The sequence below is a fragment of the Eleginops maclovinus genome, chromosome 8 (assembly GCF_036324505.1).
Source record: "Eleginops maclovinus isolate JMC-PN-2008 ecotype Puerto Natales chromosome 8, JC_Emac_rtc_rv5, whole genome shotgun sequence".
In the NCBI taxonomy this organism is placed as follows: Eukaryota; Metazoa; Chordata; class Actinopteri; order Perciformes; family Eleginopidae; genus Eleginops; species Eleginops maclovinus.
Window position 1 is genome coordinate 11,738,484 of NC_086356.1, and position 24,211 is coordinate 11,762,694.

Genomic DNA, 24,211 nt, shown 5'->3' on the forward strand with positions numbered 1-24,211 from the left:
ACATGGGCGGATCATGGGAACGCATGATCGGCATCAGCCGGCGGATTCTAGATGCGATACTGCTACAGCACGGAAAGGCCAAGCTCACACATGAGGTGCTAGTAACATTCATGTCGGAAGTCTCTGCAATAGTTAATGCAAGGCCACTCACAGCAGTTTCCACTGACTCAGAGCATCCTGAGATTCTCACCCCTGCCATGCTGCTCACGCAGAAAGTCTGCATGCATCCAGTCACTCCAGGCCACTTTAATGACCGTGACCTGTTTAGAGCACAATGGAGACGTGTACAGTACCTGGCCAACGTCTTCTGGGGACGTTGGAAGAGGGAATACCTCAGTGGACTACAACCTCGTCGCAAGTGGAGAACGCCAAAACCCAACCTACAAATAGGAGATGTCGTCCTGCTTAAAGATGGGCAAGAGAACAGGAATGACTGGCCTCTTGGGGTTGTTGCAAAGACCTTTCCTAGTCAGGACGACAGAGTAAGGAAGATCCAAGTCAAGATAATCCGCAACGGCGAACAGAGACTGTACTTGAGACCTATCAGTGAAGTCATCCTGCTGGTGCCGAAGGACCACGCCTGAAAGGCTTCTCGTATCCTTTGAAAACAGTGGGTGTGGGTTACTAGGTCTGACATCTTACTGATGTCAGGCGGGGAGTATTCTGTCCCTCAGTTTTGTTTTGTTTGTATATTTCGCATGTGAGGTTTATTGTTATGTGCCTTTAAGAGAAGTCTATTGATTTGCGAGAATTACCGCCATCTAGTGGCGTATCGCGGGAGCAGGAAGTGAGTTTGTATTGAAAGCTAGAGTACAGCCGAGTTCTCCGCACATGTCGTTCCTGTGTTGTCGGCCGTTTTCCTCACCTGTTGCACTTAAGAAAGGCATAATGTTTTTACAAATTAAGAAATGGTTTTGCCAGTAAAGCTCAGAAGAATTCCACGAGTGACTCACGAGTGATTACTGAAGCCATTTATGTTTAGCTCGCTGCATAAGCTAAAGCATTCAGTTTAGCCGAGGGCAGAAGATTTCCCAAGAACATTGGTACTTTGCTTTCACAAATAGCCATATAAAGAGACTGCATGGAGATAAATCTGGGTCTTTTTGTTATGTATATTTCTAGAATTATTGCACCGGGAAAGTATTTTAACTGAATTAGGTAGGTAGTGTGCTTTAATAAAACTGTGTTTCTAAACATTTTGATTAGGAAAATATGCTGCTTCTAACTCTTAAAAGGACAATTTACAGATGCCCTTGCTTATTTGCACGTTTGCTTTCCTTGTCAGCCAATGTTGCCACATCCATAGAATACTTGAAAGGTCATCTATATTGAAAAGAGACTTCAAACAATCTTGAGAAACACCTTTTCGTCCAGAATGTACAGTGGAGGAAGTATTTGATCCCATGCCAATTTAGTTAGTTTAACCACTTACAAAGAAATGAACCGTCTGTATTTTTTATGGTAGAATTATGTTAACAGTGAGAGACAGAATATCAAAACAAAATCCAGAAATTTACATTAACAAAAAGATATAAATGAATATACATTTAATTGGGGGAAATAAGTATTTGATCCCCTTGCAACTAACAAAAATTCTGGCTCCTAAGGACCGGTTAAATAGGTCCTCTCGTCCTCAATTTGTTACCTGGATAAAAGACACCTGTCCACAGTCAACAAATCAGATTACAACCTCTCTACAATAGGAAGACCAAAGACATCTTGTGATCATGGTGGAACTAATGTCTAAGGACATCAAGGACAAGATTGTAGACCAACACAAGGCTGGAATAGAAGACAAGACCACCAGCAAGCATCTTGGTGAGAAAGAGACAACTGGTTTGACTATTAGAAGATGGAAGAAGCACAAAATGACCATTAATCACCCTCGGTCTGGGGCTCCACCATCTAAGATCTCACCTCTTCAGGCATCGATGATCATGAGAAAGGTGAGGGATCAGCCAACAACTACACAGGAGGGACCTGTTAATGATCTGAAGGCAGCTGGGACCACAGTCACCAAGGAAACTATTGGTAACACACCGCGCCGTAATGGATTAAAATCCTGCAGCGCCCGCAAGGGTCCCCTGCTCAAGAAGGCACATGTACAAACCGCCTGAAGTCTGCCAGTGAACCTCTGAATGATTCAGAGAAGGCTTATGAGAAGGTGATGTGGTCAGATGAGACCAAAATCAAGATCTTTGGCATCAACTCGACATGTCGTGTTTGGAGAAGAGAAATGCTGCCTATGACCCCAAAAACACCATCCCCAGCATCAAGCATGCTGGTGGAAACATTTGCTTTGGGGGGGTTTCTCTGCTAAGGGGATGATGGAGGGGGCCATGTATCGTAGAATATTGGCTGATAACCTCCTTCCCCTAAGGCATATTTTGCGAGGGGATCAGATACTGTACTTATTTCCCCCAATTAAATGCATATTAAATTATGTATTTTTTTAATGTACATTTCTGTATTGTTTGTTTTGATATTCTGTCTCTCACTGTGAAAATAAACCTACCATAACAATTACAGACTGTTCATGTCTTTGTGGGTAAACTAACTAAAATGACAGGGGATCAAATATGTTTTTCCTCCACTGTAGTTCCTTCCTGGTCCTTATTCTGAATAACAGTTTTAGGATTGGTTTCTCTTCAAAGTGCAACTATTGAAGTGTTGGCCACCTTCCTACAGTCTTGCAGAAGTAGTTTCACAAAATCTTGTTCAACTAACAGTTTAATGTATCAATAAAATGAAAGTGTATTTACTATTGATTTAGCAGTCTCTTTATCCCTCTGTTTAGAGACTATGCCATTACACGCACATTTGACAACCTTCACCTTGTAAAGCTCTTCATTTCTTTTTCACAAAATAATGCTCGAGTAGCAACCAGAAAGAAAGACAATGATTGTGTGTATTTAATTAGATTAGCTGGTGATGCTGTTGTGCATTCAAGCTAGACAGATAAAATCTCTTGCATGTGCAGCAGCCAGTGAATCAATAGTAGACTGGAGGGTGAAAAATGAGAATATGCAGCATAAAGTATTAAACCCTCAGCCTCAGAATGAGATTGTGTTGCCTCACAGGGGGCAGCTAACAATGCCAGTCCTCCAAACTGCTTGCAGCTGCCTCCCTCTGTCGCTGAAGGAAAACCGCATGGAGTAATTTGTGGACCAGGGCTAAATCCTGAATTAGTAGATGGATGTTTTTAGTATTGATTAATGGAGTTCTATCGCAGCAGGAAACTGCGGGGTGGCAGCACTTGTAATTTTGAATCCCCTCTGGACTACTATCTGTCTCAACTCTTCCCCTTTCACATCCTTCTTCCCCTTTCACTATGCCCCCTTTCCATGTGCTGTAAATTTACCCTTCATAAATTATTCATAAATATCAATTCATAAATAGATGCCGGCTTCAAGACATTTTTCAGTTTTATTCAGCTGTATGAAGTTAGCTACATTTTGGATTCGCCCACACTCACCTCTGCAAGGCCGTACTATAAAGCAGCTAATTAAAAGCTCTGTGATGTGACTTTCAGAGCTTCCTTTTAAAATTGGACTACAAAAAACTGGTTCTACTTCAGTTAGTTATGTCACATTGATGGACAGAATACCAGATAACATAATAACAATTAATCCCACCTTCATGTCAGTCATATCACTCTGTAATTACAATGTAAAATTAAAGAACACAAAGGCTGCGCTGCTGTCGTGGCCTATTACTGCTGATCAAATAGTAGACGATAGGACTGAGGGATGTGAGATAAGATACTCTTAAACATATCTTTTATCTATCAGAGGCAGAAAACAAACTAATCCTTGATACAAATGTGTTTTCTTTGTTATATATGTGAGATTAAGGATTTTGACTGAAGTGATTGATGCCTTCAGAGATGCACAATCAAACACTTGATTTAGTTAACACATACCAATAAAACATCAAGGTCTTCTTTCCAAGTTTCAGAGCTATTTACTTTTTATTCATCTGTTATTGGGCTCCTTGTGAATTTCTCAGTGAACTTTCACCATTTTGGCAATGTATTTAAATGTCTTGTTTTAAAAGACGGAGGAAAACATTTTTTCTGTCTTTTACCTTTCTGTTAAGTTGTCTTTATTTTTCAGAATAGATGGCCAAACTGCTTTTGCCTTTTGATTTTTGTGGGAAGTTAAGGTAACTTCACTTCCAGTTGAAGTCTGTCAGGAATAGAGTTTTTAACCTACTGGTGAGGGGCTCCTCAAAACACTGTTTTGTCCGTCTAGTGAATAAAACGGGAGACAGTGGAGGGGGTTTGGAGAGAGACTGAGTTTTTTTTGGATGGATAAACACAATTAGGGGGTTTAGATAAAGTGAAAAAGTGCAAGAGAAGTAATGAAAATTAGAAAAGCAATGGCTCTAATCAGCTCTGCCACTAGCTGGCCTTGCATGCCCACTCACTCTGCATTACAGAGCTTCATCTCTATGGTAATGCTCCCGGGCACTAGAGTAAATTTACACAATTTTCTTAAGGCAGCCCAACAGATATCAAGGTACAAAAAAATATATCTATGCCCACTCACGCTGCATTTCAATTGCATGCACAAAGCCAAATAGAACTTGGGTTGAGGGATTTGTGTGTAAAGGGGACAGAGCGGAAAATACAATGAGTTAGGTAATATTGCACAACAACTAACACCAACAACATGCATCTCTCAGTGAACCTGCACCAAAACATATTTAACATTTAAATGTGATGTGATCAACTTAGATTCTGTGTGAAATATGCTATTAAATCTCACAGGTACAACAGTAATTACCTCTGATTTTGATTGGCGGGGCAGAATCCTGCTTCTTATAATTAGTCAGTATACGATAAAGCTCCCAAACAGAAATGCACATGCACACCATCAGTCTGTACACGGTCGCAAGCCCCACAGTGTGCTTCCCACCAGAGGCGGTGTCATTGACCGCATCGTCTCCCAAGTTTAATCAATAGTGGCCATGAAAAGTCACCAGATCTCCTACTCTCAGTGGAATCATTTATCAAGTGAACGATGGCTGCAGCTGTAATGAGAGATTGAAACACAAATCTCAAGGTAAACATCTCCAATTGTTTTATTACGCTCCGAATTAGCCTGTTTTTCGGCTGTTGTCCTTTAACAACTCTCTAATTCGATGTCTGGGGCCTAGTCCCTGGGTAACACTTAGTGCTTTATCTTTCTTATGACTCATCCGACAGGCCCAACGCGCACCAAGCGTTTATTCAAATAACAAATATTACAGCTATTAAGCATATTACACGCAATTTGGATCGGCTGCACACCCTAGCTCTCATAAATCTTTGATTGTGCAGTGCAGTCCAACACATTGCTGGGCTAGTTCTCAAGGGCATGTGTGATAAGATTGTTTAAGTAAGGGATAGAAGGACAGGCTGATTGATTTTTGTGATAACACACATTATAATGTTTAATTCAGGGTTGTATGGCAGTGTATAATTGGGATACATTCATTTCATAATGAAGTGGAATAGATTCCTTTTATTTTAAAATGGTCAGTTCAGCCAAAGAGAACTCAAAATTACAAAACAATACAACACAGTTTTCTCTCTCTACTGTGTTATTTCACCAAAAGCTATCCACAACAGCTTAAGAGGATTGTTGTATCTGAGGCATAGGGATAATGTTTTAGGTACGACAAATTCAATTCATTCACCTTTATGATGTCTAAAAACTAGCTGCATGGTTAACATGGGTGGTATGTTTTCAAGGGAACCTGCCATTTGAATAATTTTGTCATTTGAGGTGTACTGTAGATTTCAATAGACTGTATTCTGTTGAAATCCAAAGGCATTTTGACAATTTTACAAGCCTGTGGGCTCCAATTGGCCAGTTGGCCTTTCTATGATGCTGAATAACAATACCTTTGGATTCAAACTCAAATAGACAATCTATGCTTTGCCCACTTTGTATTTGTGCATATTTTCTGATAGAGACAACTGCTTTGAACAATACTCTTTTTACTTTTGTAAGTCCCGCCTTTTATTGTACGCATCTCTTTTAAACGCTAGACAATTATAATTATCACATTTAGGGATGTATTCAAACAGCATGACAGCCGGAGAAATTACAAACACACTGTGGTTATTCTCGATGTCACATTCTCAGTTGGTTGTTTTCAAGCTCTTTTGTGTATGTGGAAGGAGACCATTTGTAGGATGAAAACCCCATGATCATTACTGATAGAATTCACTTGCGATGGTGACATGGGATGTTTAAAAAACCATCAAACCCTTGGTAGAACGGTTGGAGTTGTAGAATTGAAGACAGCTTTTCTGGTAATTTCTTCCTCTTATAATCAAGTTATTGGCACAAGGAAGGCAGACTTTGCCAGCATCATTTCACACTGTGTTTCACACTGTGTTTCACATGTTTTCTTTATTTGTTTTATTCTCCTTCAAATCACATGTCAAAAGCAAGAACGAGATCTGGTCAAGGCAGGCTGCTCCGACAACATCTTTGTGAATGTGAAAGATTGACATGGCTCACAAAAATTTTGTTTTCGTCAATGCAGAAAGGCACGATCTCTCTCTATATTTCACGCAAAGGCATTTCCTCCTCCCTTATAGTCTCTATGCAACCACTCTGATACCCAAAGACACACTAAAAGCTTACTCTGAATGCTGAAGCCTTGATCCTCTTCAGCCCCCATAACCCATAACCCCCCCCTCCTGCCTGCATTGTACTGGCACCTAGTGGTTGTTCACAAACAGTTCAAAATGCTGTTGTTAGACCAAAAGCACACAGCACTTCCAGGTCTCCAGATCAAGAATCAACCCCCATAGTCTCACACTCGGCTTCTGCTTCACTCTCCTCCCTTCTCTGTGGTAAACCGGCCATCAGTCTGCCCTGTAGTGACTCTTCTACGCCTTCACGGTGTGGACTTCTTCTCCCTTCTGGAATCCCAGTGGAGAAGTAATCGTTCCCCCTCAGTCACTACTGCAACTCACTTCATATCTGGCGCCTCCTGTCTTCACCTCTGATCTCCAGCTCTGTGCCCAACCTCGCCCCCTGTATGAAGCATCGATGTCACAGAAACATGCATAAAAGTTTGACATTTGTTGTTCTTACTCTGTGGTTTTACTATTATTATGAGCACACATGTTTTTGAACTGAACTGTTTTTTAATTGCTGAGGGACCAACATGTTTTGCAGTGTATCATTCATAAGTGTGTCTCAATAGTATCGATTAGTAACAGTTTTTTTGTTGCAGTCCCACGCCTTTTTTTTTTTCCTTGAGTCCTACAGAGCAAAAAGAGCCTGCAGGCTACAGATGAAACACAGGGACATACACACACACCCTGATGTTCCTGGACTGATCCTGATGCCATTAGTCTGTCCTATGGCATAGAGAAAGAGCAGCCTCTAGTGGTGACGATTCTGTTTGTGTTTTTTGCTCCCTTTCCTTTTATTATTTACTACGTATTTATTCCTCATTACAGAAATTGCAAAAGCTTTGATTTCACTCACACTCTCAGTGTCATAACGTTTGCACTCCAGAGTCATTCTTTAAGTGATCATTAAAGCGTGGCAGGATGCAGTTCAGTGCTAGATCATTTGACAGGATCGTGTAACGCAGCATGACTATGAGAAAGTAATAGACTGACATCCAAAAATTGGATGCTGAAATATGTGTGACCTTAAACTCCACCAACCTTGCTTCACAAAGCCAACCCTTATACATAAAAGAAGATCCAGTGATTATGAGTATTTTATTTTTAACAAAGCCTGACTCCTGTTGCTTAAACCTTACTCTAAGCTGGAGGTACCTAACCTTAACTCAAGCATACAAAGATGTGCTTGCATTTGCATTGTTTCCATTTCATAAACTAAACGAACAGTATATAAGATTTATGGAAAACTATTGGTAGGAATGGAATTATAAATAGATTTGTGTGTTAGCATTAACGTTTAAACAACAAAGAATTGTTGGTTTTTCGTTAGCTTGGAGTGAGCCCTTCATATCTACATAGTGTGCGAGTCCTCCTCAAGAGGCTCCGGCAGTGGTTTCCCAAATTAATTTGATATACAATTTGAAAAGATTTGATTAAATATATTTTCTCCAACGAGCCATTTAACCACCCGATTAATCGCCCCTGCTAGATGGGGAAAATATCGTGCACTCTGTCTTTAGTTGAGCTATTTTCTTGTTCAGCCTTGACCTAAGAAGGTTACACATGCTCAATGAGCCTCTGAGCCAGAACAGTGACTCTGATAATCAGAATGTAGCCTTTGCAAGCTTGGCACCAAGGATTTGTATGTATATTCAATACTGGTGTCCTCTGGGAATCAGGCAGTCTTTGTTAGTGCTTGCATCAGTCCACAAAGGCAGCTTCTAAATTAGTGCAAAAGAGCACACTGCATGGCTTGTAGTTTGCTGAAACAGTAAGGTTTCCTCATTGTTTGGGGAGCTTGTATGGAACCATGAGGTACAGTCCTCTCAGGAGACTTTGGATGCACGTATAATTCAGAAATATATTTTCTTTCGAACTTGCAGAGTAGGATTACAACAAGTGTATACAATGTGCCCTCAATAAACTGATATCTTCTCCAAGTATTTGGCCAAAAGCTAACATTATAATTGATTGATTGTCTGAGTTTTTTGTTTCTTGTTGAGCTGCTAGCCTCATCTTTGGCAGATGAATCACAATCTTTAAACTAGGTAAAGGAAAATATGACAAAGAAATAATTGGAGGGCTCCGGTTGCGGATGTGATTATGGAAGCCAATGCCGAAAAAGCACAAGCAGACTATATGGTTGTTGAAATGAGTCTTGAAATTATAGATAATGAACTGAGATGTTGTTGAGTGTAATGAGTATGGTTTAATGTATCCGATCATGCTGCGATTTGAGGCTGAGGTTCCTACACAGACAACACAGCACAAGAGCCAATTACCTCAGACAATGTTTAGATAAGTGCCACTCAATAGCAGTTACACAGTCACAAACTCCGATAGATATACTCACTCAAACCAATGCATAAGGACACACAAGCAGTTGGGTTTGAAATGAGGTAACTAAATAGTAAATAGCCCTCATGCCTATTATAAACCCAGATAGACAGATGCACACTGAAACACACACATATTAAAACGTGTTTTTTTTCTTCTAACTTGTATATGGCTCTTATCTTTGCATATCAACACAGTGCCTAAGAATTGGGAGGTGAGAGCAGGTTTTAGCTGGGAGAGTGAATAAGCGGCGGTAGGAATAAGTGATGCAGAGCAAACGCGAAAGGGTTACCGCTTGGGACTAGACTGAACAAATGTGAGCAATTGTTACACTTTATCTCGGGAGGAATAATGCAATTTATGACTGGATGTGAGACACAAAAAATGATTTGCATGTGAGACAGGAGCTTCAGTACGCTTTAATAATCAATGTATATTTACTGGGTTTGAAATGAAATAGCATACACTGAGGGCAGGGAGAGACATGTAGAGTGAGAGAAGAAGAAGAGGAAAAACAACAGTGTTGGAGCTTTAATATGTATGCATAAAACGGACGGGGACATTTGTATTCCACCAGATATAATTTGTAAGTCAGTGTTTTGGAGACTCTCATACATATAGGAAGTTTGTGCCACTCATAGACTGTTTGGCCAGGAGGGAGCCCAGTGTCCACTGACTTTAATAAGCAGACATGGGTACTGAATGAAACATGAGTAAATACACCAGTGTGAACGCATTGCCCAAGCAAGTCCAGACCCACATATTGTCTATAGTGTATGGGAGGTTGTTGTGTAGTGAGGCTGTTCAGGTTAGTATGTGTAAAATAATGAGCTAGATACGTGGATTTCGTATTTTAGAAGAGATACTCCTGGTTTAAAACATTTTTTGTCAATGAGGTTTAATTGCTATTGAAAAATAACAGCCACCTGAGTTAATCCTTGCAATATAAACACTCAGCTTGGAGCTGCTAAAGAGTGTTAGGAGAGTATCTTCTTTCAAGGCCTGACACTTGATGGAATTGGATGAGAAAATCTGACAAAATGATGCAGAAGAATAAAAGCCAACATTCAAATTGTAACCTTTATCACTGGGAGAGGTATAAGTGTAGTTTGTCAGTGTTAGTTCACTAGTGAATTATTTTTACATGTTGTTTATTGCACATATTGAACCAAAACTAAAGTGGTGGTAGTGGAAGTAAGTCAGGAGGCACATGCAAGGACTTTAAAATGAAAGAGGATAATGAAATTCAGCTAGTTGAAACACAGTGCATGTTAAGAATGAAAACAACCAGCATTTCAAGCAAAACAAATTCATATACAGTGGGGCAAAAAAAGTATTTAGTCAGCCACCAATTGTGCAAGTTCTCCCATTTAAAAAGATGAGAGAGGCCTGTAATTTTTATCATAGGTATACTTCAACTATGAGAGACAACATGAGAAAAAAAAATCCAGAAAATCACATTGTAGAATTTTTAAAGAATTAATTTCAAATTATTGTGGAAAATAAGTATTTGGTCAATAACAAAAGTTCATCTCAATACTTTGTTATATACCCTTTGTTGGCAATGACAGAGGTCAAACGTTTTCTGTAAGTCTTCACAAGGTTTTCACACACTGTTGCTGGTATTTTGGCCCATTCCTCCATGCAGATCTCCTCTAAAGCAGTGATGTTTTGGGGCTGTCGCTGGGCAACACGGACTTTCAACTCCCTCCAAAGATTTTCTATGGGGTTGAGATCTGGAGACTGGCTAGGCCACTACAGGACCTTGAAATGCTTCTTACAAAGCCACTCCTTCGTTGCCCTGGCGGTGTGTTTGGGATCATTGTCATGCTGAAAGACCCAGCCACGCTTCATCTTCAGTGCCCTTGCTGATGGAAGGAGGTTTTCACTCAAAATCTCACGATACATGGCCCCATTCATTCTTTCCTTTACACGGATCAGTCGTCCTGGTCCCTTTGCAGAAAAACAGCCCCAAAGCATGATGTTTCCACCCCCATGCTTCACAGTAGGTATGGTGTTCTTTGGATGCAACTCTGCATTCTTTCTCCTCCAAACACGACGAGTTGAATTTTTACCAATAAGTTCTATTTTGGTTTCATCTGACCATATGACATTCTCCCAATCCTCTTCTGGATCATCCAAATGCCCTCTAGCAAACTTCAGACAGGCCTGGACATGTACTGGCTTAAGCAGGGGGACACGTCTGGAACTGCAGGATTTCAGTCCCTGGCGGCGTAGTGTGTTACTGATGGTAGCCTCTGTTACTTTGGTCCCAGCTCTCTGCAGGTCATTCACTAGGTCCCCCCGTGTGGTTCTGGCATTTTTGCTCACCGTTCTTGTGATCATTTTGACCCCACGGGGTGAGATCTTGCGTGGAGCCCCAGATCGAGGGAGATTAGCAGTGGTCTTGTATGTCTTCCATTTTCTAATAATTGCTCCCACAGTTGATTTCTTCACACCAAGCTGCTTACCTATTGCAGATTCAGTTTTCCCAGCCTGGTGCAGGTCTACAATTTTGTCTCTGGTCTCCTTTGACAGCTCTTTGGTCTTGGCCATAGTGGAGTTTGGAGTATGACTGTTTGAGGTGGTGGACAGGTGTCTTTTATACTGATAACGAGTTCAAAAAGGTGCCATTAATACAGGTAACGAGTGGAGGACAGAAGAGCCTCTTAAAGAAGAAGTTACAGGTCTGTGAGAGCCAGAAATCTTGCTTGTTTGTAGGTGACCAAATACTTATTTTACCGAGGAATTTACCAATTAATTCATTAAAAATCCTACAATGTGATTTCCTGGATTTTTTTTTTCTCATTCTGTCTCTCATAGTTGAGGTATACCTATGATAAAAATTACAGGCCTCTCTCATCTTTTTAAATGGGAGAACTTGCACAATTGGTGGCTGACTAAATACTTTTTTGCCCCACTGTAAATGTTTTACACCAGTAACTACAATGGCATTCGGAAAGTGCAGACCTCACCATTCTTCAGACTTCAGTGTAATTATGAGCTTAAAGTAGAAACATGGAGGCTACAATGAAGGTCTGTTGTATTTTATTGCTCAGAGCATTGTTTGCTTTAATGTTAATTAATCTAACTCAATGGGTTTATCATAATGTATAAAAAACCCTGCTGTGTTAGCAAATTCACACTGGTGGCTGCACAGCAGGCATTTTGACTTGTGCTTGCAGGAAAAGGTGTAACTTAGTATGATGAATAATGATGTTCTTATTCCTTTAGGTCTCAGTAAGCAATCACATTGGGTAAGCACACATTAGTGTTTCCTATGAGCTCTATTGCCAGGTTTTTGCTCATTATGATTACGCTGATTACGATCAGATGAGATAGGTTAGCCATGGCCAGTTAACAATTAATCCATATGGCTACCATTTGTGTTAGATTTAGATAATCTTTCTTAAAAGACAATCAACTTAAACCACAATAGTATGTTGGTTTGTTGTAATACATATAAATGTCTCCTCTCTTTATTCTTCCTTTCATACATTATTTGAGCAACTCAAAAAATGTATGAAAGGAAGAAAAAAGGACTTTTTACAGGACATAGGACTTCAAAATAAATGCATACTGTATTTACTGGGATAAGGAGTACACTTTGCAATGCCTCCACATTTAATAAGCGCTTTACTGAATATATGCTTTAAGCTCCCTTCCAGCCATACACACATTCCTACACTAGTGAAAGGAACGGTGGCCTTAACAGAACAAGACAAACAGAAATCTACAGGATTGACACATGCCACAACACTCTGTCCTTGCTTGAGGTGTTTCTTTTCCTTTTAAGGATTGGAGAAGAAGTATGAGGAGGTGAAGGACGTATAACAATGTTATGTAAACTCAGGCACAGCAAAGACCTGAGGCAATAGGCTATACCGTTTTCATTCTCCATTATTCTCAGTTTTCAGCAACTCTGCAGTGAACTACGAGATACATCGCCATCTTATACCATGTGTCTTTAAAATCCTAGAATGCGACTAGTTGTTGTGAGGGAAGGGGCAAAAAAATAAAGGGCAGTCCACATCTGGGCTCCACAAATCCATAAAGCTACATAACGTCTTGGTACACCTCTAAAGGTTCTCTGAGCCTCTGCGTGAACCAGGCTGATTTAATTTAGCAATCAATATGTTTTCTGTGAGAATAAGCCACGGTAATCTTTTTACAGCACCTCTTCTCTTTCTCTCTTTCTCTGCCCTTGAGTCAATCCTCCCATCCCTGCACTGTAACACTAAGGCTGTGATTGCGTCTAACAGGCTTTGTGGTAAGAAGAGGCAAAGAGAGAGAAAGAGAACCAAGAAGGATCTCTGTGGCACAAGGTCTGCGTTATGAGCCTTGAACCCATAAAAGAGGATTATCGGAAAGGTTCCTGCTGCTTGCCATGCTTTTAAAATGCAGCAGGACAACTCATCTTTTTGACAGGAGATGAACTGCAACTGCTTTGGTTCAACCAGAATGGTCCATCCACTGAAGAAAAATGGAACGGAACATGCAGCATCTCTCTACTTATTAGACTTCTGCTATTTATTTTGCAAGTGATTTGTCCACTGATATAGTATGACAAATCGACGGGAAAGTGAAAATGGTTGTGTTTAGAAAATACCACATCTATACATACCTTCTCCATGTGCATTCACTGGTGTTCTTTGCTTATTCTCACTGTAGAGAGATGTTATGTGTGTTGTATTCCTCTTCCCTTTCCTTGTACTTCCTTTCACTTTGCAATTCTTTCTTGTACTTATCATCTCTAGCAGAGAGAAGACAGAGATTCCAGGGGGTCTGTCTTATCTCTGCCTGCAGCTCTCTTCCCAGCCCTCAAATATGAGGACAGAACTGTTTACGTTATTTGTCTGCCAAGCATCAAACACAGGCCTTCTGACTTTGTACCCATGTTATTGATGTTAACCAAACCAGTGAGTTAATTCTGTCACTTGTGGATGGAATGCATCACCAAAATGACAAGGGTCTACACTTTAATGTATGTAGATACAGTATATTTCTCACTCGTTTACCCGCCAAGGAGCCTTTTACTGTAATCATAAAATAAAACAGTATCATAGAGGACAAGCAGGAACTAAAACAGTGAAATCATTAAAATCCTGTTTCTGAATGATTCAGGAAGCGAGCAGCTGCCAAGGCACGGAAACATGTCTGGATGGATTGTTGTTGAGTTGTTTTCATCGAGTTTAGAATGTGTAGCTTCATCCCTGACCGTGAAACACAGCTTGGTTTCTTCATATTCTTAACAACACAGTGTAAAACATGACAGTCTTGAGCAGTCAAAACACCAAGAATATACAGGCCCAGGTGCCTCAGTATTTTGTATTGTTATTTTATACAACATATTTGTGCTAAGATAATAGCCTTGTAATATTGAATCATTTAATTGTCAGGTAAACTGCTACCTCAAGTTTGAGAGTTATTGATGGCATTTTTTCTCTCTCTCTCTCCCTATCAGGGACAACAACTTCATCAAGGACTTTCCCCAGCTAGCCGACGGTCTCATGGTCATCCCCTTGCCAGTAGAGGAACAATGTCGGGGAGTGTTGTCCGAACCCCTACCCAACATGCAGCTCCTTACAGGTGAGTGTATGTGAGATAGTTTTTTTTTTTCTCCTGTCTTTCCCTCTTGTTGAGAGTTATAGACAAATAGATTTGAGTCATTGCATTATCAGGTGGCAGCTCTATTATCTTTATACGACCCATTCTATTCATGGTCACTGGTCATATTATTCAGAACTGTGCTAGATCATTTTAAGAAGATATGGGCATGTCCTTGAGTGTGCTTCTGTGGCATTGTGCTGTTAGACCCCAAACCTCATCTGGATAAAGTGCTTTCATAAACACAAAGTATTAAGTATACATACTCCACACATTCACGTGTGCCGGACCTGCCGCTTCATCCATTTATCCTTTCCTTGACTGTTCCACCCCATCTTAGTGGGGGGGAGAAGAGTCACATAGACATTTGGCTTGAAACCTGCCCCACCTCTGCTCCCTAATCCCTCCATTAACTAAATTGGCATTTGATCCAAATTGACCCCTGAGATTTATACCTGGGTTCTGCTTTCACCATATTGGTCACACACACGCACACACAGACACAGACACACACACACACACACACACACACACACACACACACACACACACACCAACTTAGAAACTAAATTGCCTTTTCTTCACCATCCATGAATGTCTCAGGTGTAAACCGTTTTGCAGAAGCGAAGGATCAAGGTTCCCGTAAGCAGTTTATTATTTTTTTTCCCCCTTGCGCTTCACTTTTTTGGCTTTATTTTTAAACTGGTGTGAAAGTTTGGTAATTGAATTGTATTGAAAGGCGAGATTGCTCCCTCTTCTAATGTCAGCAATCCAATTGGAGTTGCACTATATATCAGCCATTGATCTGGGAGCAGCTGGGATATAGGCTGTGATACGAAATAATGAAATGTCAATAATTGGTTCAAATGAAATGATGGATTTTTATTTATGTACCCATTTATTTTGAATTCCAGCTGCTTTCTGAGTTTCATAATGTGTTTTAAATTGTTAGTTATATTCCTTGCATTTCTCTTTTGGTATTAATTTTCTCCTGGTTTCATTTGTGTTTATTCTTAGGGGACGCCCATTTCAGCGAGGCAGTAGGCTATCCTATGGTTCAGCAGTGGACAGTGCGCAGCAATCTGTACAAAGTCAAACTCAGTTCCATCACCTTATCTACAGGTCAGTGTCTCAATAGTGTGACATTGTGATTTCCTAGCATAATAACGCACAATACAGACTAATACAAACCACCAATATATAACTTGTACCAGACCAAAGCTTTAATATGCAGTATATTTTGCATTATGTTTCTCAAGCTACCTTTCATTTTCATTATTTGTGAAGCTTTCTGCGATTTGACATTTATCACAACACATTTGCACTATGCACTATAAGGCTGAATATCCAACCTCGTACAAAAATCCCTGCTCTTCCATCTCCTTCTTGACCTGGTAGGCTTTTCTAAGGTGTTGAAGACACTGTCAGCTGAGAGCACACGCGATGAGCTGCTGGCTTTTCTCCATCAATATGGCAGCCACTATGTGTCTGAGGCGCTGTACGGCTCTGAGCTCGGTTGCAACATCTACTTTCCAAGCAAGAAGGCCCAGCAGCAGCTCTGGCTGCAGTACCAGAAAGGTGAGTGTGATGACACACAGGTCAAAAAGGTATAGTGCTGAATTATAGAGGGATGAATTGACATGTTCTCATATTCATTATAGAGGAAAGGGGGATCTGTCAAAGGTGACATTTTACATATGTGTGGGTATGGATAGGACTATGTTTTAAAAAAATATAGGGCGACATTGTGGTAACTCCAGGGGATTCAAATGAAACTAGATAAAGATAAACATTGAACTGAACAAAAGTAGAGCAAGATAACTCAAATGTTACAGGAACGGAATTTAAACTTTAAATTAAACGTGGTTATGTTTAAAGATTTTTTCCTGCCCAAATTCTCCTCCTGGTGAAAAATCAGCATTGAATTAAACATCAGTGTGACTTAACACCCTGAAAGCATTTTCGGAGCAGCTCTGTTCCATTTAAATTGTGTTTTTTAATCCTGTTCTTCCGTGATCCTAAAAAGTGCTCATTTTCAGTCTGGCCATTCATGGTTGGCAGCTGGGTTTAAAAATCATCCGAACGTAGTGAAAAACAAAGAACTGATCTTGGGTCGAGGAGGACCATGATTGAAAACTCAAAAAAATGACTTTGCTTTTTGAAAGGGATATGATCCATGTGTCAGGGATTAGATTTCATTTCAACCAAATTGGTTATGAGAAATGATGTTCTAAACTCAAATGCATCACTAAACCTGATGACAAAATGCTGTTTTCAAGCAGTGGTTTGCAGCATTGAGCTACATTAAATTCACTTGATTATCTCAGTTTCTTTACCACGTGTTACTTTGCCTCCTTTCTTCAAAGGGTATTGTTTATATTTTTAGCTGGTTATTACTTAAGAATCTGAGAACTCTAGATTTAAAATATATAAAGTGTCATGAAATTGCCTGATATAAGTAGTTACTGTATAACTGTATGAAACTGTAGATAAAGTAGTGTACATTTGATTAATCTTAACTGACTATAACATTCAATGTCTACATGCTGATGATTCATATTCTGATACTAGCTAAATACACTGCCCGGCCAAAAAAAAGGTCACAAGCCGTGGGGGCAGTGCTATGATCTGGGGTTGCTGCAGTTGGTCTGGTCTAGGTTCAGCAACGTTATGTGCCCAAAGAATGAGGTCAGCTGACTACCTGAATATACTGAAGGACCAGGTTATTCCATCAATGGATTTTTTCTTCCCTGATGGCACGGGCATGTTTCAAGATGACAATGCCAGGATCCATCGGGCTCAAATTGGGAAAGAGTGGTTCAGGGAGCATGAGACATCATCTCCACACATGGACTGGCCACGACAGAGTCCAGACCTGAATCCGATTGAGAATCTTTGGGATGTGCTGGAGAAGACTTTGCGCAGTGGTCCGAATCTCCCGTCATCAAGACAAGATCTTGGTGAAAAATTAATGCAAGACAGAAATAAATGTTGTGACATTGCAGAAGCTTATGGAAACGATGCCACAGCGAATGCGTGCCGTAATCAAAGCTAAAGGCTGTCCGGTGAATATTAGTGTGACCTATTTTTTTTAGCCAGGCAGTGTATTTGAACTACAAGGCACATGTAAAATCCAAACAACAAAAATTGTTAAAAATTAATAATAACTATAAACTCGGTGCAGCACAATTTCATGCTGTCTCCGAAATACGTTTAATTACTCCATCCCTTTAAAATAAAATACATTTGAATAAACATAAATATAAATAAATACAATTATAATAAATAAAAAAACATAATGATATTGACAATGTGTGTATACTTTAAAGATGTTGCTAATAATACTTATATATACATTTATGTTGATGTTTTTCTACTTTTACTGAATTAAAGGATCTGAATACTTCTTCAGACCTGACTTAAAGACACAACTTGTCATTAGAGTGAATGTGGAATGCTTTTGGATATTTTTGTCACCCACCACGTCTCTCAGCATAAACTGAAAACGTGTTTAAATGGAGTTCCAAAAGTGGCTAATTATGATTTAAAAAAAAAGCGGTATGCTTTAAATACAGTCACAAAGAAAATATACAATTGTATGACTATGCGTATTTAATAAATGGGAACACCAATAATAGAAACTTATGAGTAAAAACATCCATGTATTTTAGTTTTTTCATAAATGTTTATTGCACTCAGATAATCAACCATACAAACATGAACATGACTCCATAAAGATGTCTGTGCTGTGTTCAACACATTGTAAAATGCACAGCCTCCAAAGGTCGATACACCTGAAACACTTTGGAGTTTGGTTCGCGAACATAAGGTATGGACACATGGCGGTATTAACATCCATTGGTATCAATTATTGAAGGGAATCATTTCTCTTCAGTGACATAGAATAATACGTATTCAGAGGATTTGAAACACTGATTTCCAGTACACTGACACAAGGACACTTGATTTTTCTAGCATTTTATGCATGTTTCTGTCTGTAACGTTAGAATATTTTAGTGATAACTATTTCTATTTTCCATGAATAAAGTGAAAGCACTGAAGAAAAATGTTTTTTTATGGCAAGGTTGACATGCAGCTGAGAAAATCTTGAATCATAATCTATTACTTTAGAGCTGAGATATTACATGGCCTAACAATTCAAACAAATATGTTATGTCAAGTGAAAAAGCCCAAGGAAAACACCAACTTCACTTTGTACTATTTATTCCTTATCCTTAACTTTACTTATTTAAGATATTACAAAACAATTATTGTGTACAACACAGTCATATGTTTCATATATATATATTTGTATGTTGCTGTTTAATAGGGCTCCAGGTGCAGAGTTAAGGTCAGTTTTGTGAAACCATTTTTAAGGCTGAAACTGAGTCAGTATGTGATATGATAGTAAGATATGCATTGGCAGACTTTAAGCACATTAGATTCAAACATGACCAGGTTTCAATGATTAACTTGATTCCCCATATTTAGGCCTCAAAATATTATGATTTACAAAGTGTCTTTTTTTAAATATGTTACCTGACAAAAGCAGCTTTCTAATGCTTTGTATGGACCCAGTAATTCAGTTAAGCTGAAGATTAGTTTAAATTTTACTTCCACTTATTCAAGAACACAGTATATGGCTGTTGCCTGTTGTCTCCGGTTGCAAGTTGTCCAGTGTTAAATAAAATAATAACCTGAGGGTGACATAGCAACATGCAACCAACATCCCTGTGTAATAGAGCCAGGTTTGGTGTGTGAGTTTTCACCTATTATTATTATTATATTTGCAATGATATTCTGAACACTCCTGTGGGTTTTCCCCAAAAAGATTGTGTAACCACAGACGAGGCATCGAAACAGTGTCAAGGCAAAAGTTCTCTGGAAGAAGTTTGAACAAAGTTTCTAAAGATTATTTAGGTTGTAAAAATACCTGATGTACCTTTATGTGGTCCAGGTGCTAGAGCTCTTTTTTTTTGGTGTCGGCTTTACTTGCATTGCAAAAAGAGAATAGAAGAAGAACAAACCTTTGTGATTTAAAGCCTTTCATGTTGCAAGAATGATCTTAAACATTTGGTACGCTAATAACAATGGACACAATTCTGTCTGACTAGTACGAATAACAAAAAGGAGCAACAGTGTTAGTGATCAAAGCTACTTTCATGGTGCAGGTTAAATAAAAGGCAAACGGCAGGTGAAGTAGAGGCCTGAAACTGCATATGTATGACTGAAGTACAACTAGAATAGGATACAGTACGGAGCAGATGACATATGTTATCTTGCAGAAGGTTACCTTAGCCTGCCTCCTAGTGACACAAGAGAGGCAGTGGCTTGTAACTCACATGGAGAACATCTTTTGTTTTTAGATCATACATTACCTTTTTTGTAATATTTGCTCTGAAAAAATGTATTTAAGCTGGTGTGCTGATTCAAAATACACAGCACATATGCTAGCAAGGCAGTATTAATTAAGTACCAGGAGAAAATGATAATAATGTGGCCTACAAATTAAACACCAGTAACCCTGATTCTGTTTGCATTACCCTCAAAGAATAGTTAACCAACAGCAGCTAGAAAAATGACAGCATTGCCTATCATGTTGTAATTTAGTTTTCCAACCCTCTATCATGTAGGTAACCTCATATTCTAAGCTTAATGTTCCCTGAATGTTGCTGAATGCAATCCAATGAATGTTTATACTTGCTTACTGTTTGCCATTAGCTAACTGCCCAGTAAACATTTAAGCTGCCTGCTGCATTCAGCAACATCGATGTTAGTCTGTCCTACTAAACCTAACACTAGGAAACAGTGTTGTGTCAATAATAAAGTGCTTCAAAGGCCCAAAGCCTTGGTATGCTTCATTTTATATGCAAATATGTGATCATTGTCAGCTCTTATTTATCTTATTTCTTTTTTGCAAGTCTGAGCCAGATTAGTGAAAGCCATGCATCACACACATTCCGGCTGAATGGTGTATAAAGCAGTAAACAGTAACTGCAGCGGCCTCAAAATCCTTGGCTTATGTTGACAACTTTTGCAAGTATTCTTTGTTGTAACACAAATTACAAAGTCTGCTTTGTCTGTCATTTAAATGATTAGATAAGAGGCAGTTTAAGTAGCATATTTTAATTTGATTAAAATCAAATCCAGTGGGTTTCAAACTGAACCAATTTTCCTTTAATAACCCAAAGCTGGAGTGAGACTTGTTTGGACTACAGCCAAACTAAAGTGACAGGTGTGAGTCTACCTTTTTCAAACTTCCAAACACACTTTCAAACACATAACTAATACATCTCTCATGTTCATGTCCAGATAGACTGAATTGGTCCTCTAGGAAGTGGAGGAGTGCCTCCTCTGAAGGTATGTGTAGACTTTGACACAGTGGTCCCAACAGTCAAGCACCAGCAGTTGTCCTTTCTGGGTAGTGACCACTCCTACAGGGCAGGTCAGACCTTCCTGGATGAGAACTTTGAATCCACCCTCTTTGGGAAACTGGAGGATTTCTTTTCTGCCACTGTCCGTTACCAGCAAATCCCCATTGATATCCACACACATGCCAGTGATGCAGCGGAAGTCCTCATTCTCTGAGAAGAAATGACTGAGCTGCTTGCCCAGCTGACCATCTTTATCTACAGAGCCAATAGAAAAGCCACCTTCGAGGTAGGGCTCATTGTGACGTTTCTCAAAGTTTAGGGCTAGGCCCTGGGTGAAATAGACTGTTCCAGCCGCATCGCACGTCACAAACTTTGGCCGCACAGCAGAGCACAACCGGTTGTAGCTGACCACCCCTACATTGCGGTCCACTGTTAGACACCAAAGTTTGCCCCCTTCCACATCTGACACAACAAACTGGCCTAATGGCGTGGCAGTAATGCCCCAAGGTTTAATCAGCTGGTTCTTATGGCAGGCCACGCATTGTCCATCCATAGTGTAGACTTTAACTGAGTTATCATAGTTGTCTGTGATCCCAATCAGGCCTTGAGGAGTGACGGCAATGGATAAGGGTATGAGGTTGGGCAGATCAGCCCCGAGGAAGCTCAGAACAAAGTTGTCGATGCTACTGGCATTGCGGCGGATTTCACGCTGGAAACCTTTGCGGTTGAAGATCTGGATGCGGTAGTTTCCCCGGTCCGCCACCAGGACCTCACCGTGTGGTGTCACACATATGCTGACTGGTAAATTGAACATGCTAGGAAGCGCTCCCTTCATGCCCATTTTCTTCACAAACTGGCAGACTGGGGGCCCTGCACTTGCCCCAGCCCCCCCAGGTGATCCCCCGCCTGCATCCATGGACTTTGACTTAAAGCTGCCTGGTGAACCACATACTGCCTCTTCTACAGTGGCAACCATGTCAATGTCTCTGTAAAGATCCAATGGAGCCCTTCTTCCACCACCTGTGGCCCCCATTGCTCCAGCTACACTCTCTAGATCACCCTCAAGCGCAACCTCCAATCCACTTTCCTCATCCTCTGTATTGACAGTATAAGTATTTGTGGTTAATTGGCCCACTTCTATAGGTTTAGTGTGCTCTGTTCGGACTAGCTCTGGCTCTTGCAGCTGAAACATGGTGGGCAAGCCGCTTCTCAAATCTATCTCTTCATCATTACTGCCTTCGCCATCATCCTTTAGCAAAGCGATATCGCTCTGCCTCACCAGCATTGTCAGGTAATCACAGCGAGACACCACTTTTACCTCTGCAATGTTAAGGTGGTATGTCTGCTCCTCCAAGACATGCCCATTAAGCTTCTCCACTTCTGCCATGGAAGCTGTGAATGTCCTTCGAGACCTGCCAAGTTCCTCTTGAAGACGTAGTTCAGCCGACACGTAGTCCTGCTGCACTGCCTGGTACTTGAGTCTCAAGGACTTGGAAATGTTGTCAATAGCTGATTTTTTTTTCTGAATTTCACTCATTACATTACGCAGAGAAGCCAGCCTGCCACCCAGTTCTTTACGACGCTGTTCAGCGGCCATCCTGATGGGCTGGATTGAATGTCCTTGATGCAGGTGGCCCTCTTCTTTACAGAGCTCGCAGAGGAATGTGGCACAATCATGGCAGTACTGTCGTGGTAGGCGGTTGCAGCAGGACTTGCACATTAAGGCAGCAGTAGCAGCACTGCAGGATGTAGTGCAATCAAGGATCTTGAGCACAGTGAGATTATCGGCCAGTTGGGAGATACTGCTCATACGGGACACTCTGCTGCAGAAGGGGCAGCGCACACCATTTATAGTATTAGCCAACAGCTTCTCTAGACACTGCCGGCACACTGTGTGACCACACTGCAGGAGTTTAGGTCGCAATTGATCCTGGCTGTAGGTCTCCAGGCAGATAGGGCATTCAAGAACCTCCCTCATTAGATCTGGGTCCAGCGGGTAAGACGCTGCCTCCATATTGGTCTTTTCCTTTAGTGAAAAAAACAAAACAATAAAAGGAATCAGAATAAGAAATCCTTTTAGTCCAACAGTGGGGAAATGTAAGTGAGCATCAAAAGGTTATGGGGGTTTTAATCTTTTAGCCTTATGTCTGAAAGAATAATCCCTCAGAGTTGTGTTTTTAATGCATGTAGCAGTTGTTTGTAGCATAATTTGATACTGTGATGCAATCACCATGAGAGTGAATGAAAATTAAATTATACAATGCAAATCATTGCCTAAAAGATAATGTCTTGGGCTGATTTGGAGGCTATTAACTGTCATGCCAATAAGTATGTGGACAGTTTTAACTAGCGTTTCTCTTAGCTAGTTGTCGCAGTGTAGATGACATAACATGTGGCAAACATGACTAATGGGTTGACCAGTTAACAAGGAAACCATTCACTGGCAACTATCTAGCGTTAGTCAACAGGATGTGTTATTTACAAGGTAACGCTACCATTAGTTACAGAGATGATTACATTATATTGCTGCTAAAGATACATTCACTTTCACAATGAGACACTGGTTATAAAGGGAAGGCAAGTTCAGCTAATTGTTGATATTTAGCGTGGACACACGATCGCCCGACGCCATAATTACTAGCAATGAATAAGCACGCTAACTGGGTTACGATGCTTTAGGTTGACCTTGCAGCACATACTCTTAAACGAAGTTCCGAGAGAATACCCTTATTTTAGACAAGTTAATTGAAGGCCTTTCAACACAACATCAAACGTTGACGCTGTCACTTGATACAACACGACAATGTATGTCAACATGTATGTCAACATCATCACAGGCGTGGTTCGGATGAACGTGCATTCGGTAACCCACCTTGCAGTTTATTGTAATGTGTCTCTTTCAATGATTCATGATGAAAACATTACCTTGTCTTCAATTTTAGCTGGTTGGAAGTTCAGAGGTTTTGATGGGCGTTCTGTGGTTGTGCTAATGCTGCAGCTGCTAAGAGACTGCAGTGTGGACGACGTCACGTACGCAGTGTTACGTAATACGCACAGCTGAGAGTCTGACGTCTGTTTTAATTGGCTGCTGTGTGGGTTTGCACAAGGGCACGACAGGGTCATGATGGCATACTCATTATCTTGTTGCAGTCCATGGGATATTTTGAATGTTATGATTTATCTAATTGGAATATATTTATTATCAAACAAAACAGTTTCATCCTGAAATGACTGTAGTCCATGTAGTATTTAG

The 24,211-nt window shown here is 40.3% G+C and overlaps 2 protein-coding genes across 2 annotated transcripts in view; one reads left to right on the plus strand and one right to left on the minus strand.

Annotated features, from left to right (window-relative positions):
- LOC134868515 (astrotactin-2-like) overlaps nucleotides 1-24,211 on the plus strand; it is a 233,974-nt gene that overhangs the window by 162,931 nt on the left and 46,832 nt on the right. Inside the window, exons 14-16 of the mRNA XM_063889717.1 lie at nucleotides 14,442-14,566; nucleotides 15,602-15,706; nucleotides 15,983-16,162. Of these exons, the coding sequence (XP_063745787.1) occupies nucleotides 14,442-14,566; nucleotides 15,602-15,706; nucleotides 15,983-16,162 (410 nt within the window). The remainder of the gene's footprint in view (nucleotides 1-14,441; nucleotides 14,567-15,601; nucleotides 15,707-15,982; nucleotides 16,163-24,211) is intronic.
- trim32 (tripartite motif containing 32) lies at nucleotides 18,792-23,982 on the minus strand. Its single transcript, XM_063889718.1, has 2 exons — nucleotides 23,884-23,982; nucleotides 18,792-22,984 (listed from the first exon to the last, which is right to left on the minus strand). Exon 2 carries the CDS (start codon nucleotides 22,970-22,972, stop codon nucleotides 20,915-20,917), a length of 2,058 nt encoding a protein of 685 aa, XP_063745788.1. The 5' UTR covers nucleotides 22,973-22,984; nucleotides 23,884-23,982; the 3' UTR covers nucleotides 18,792-20,914.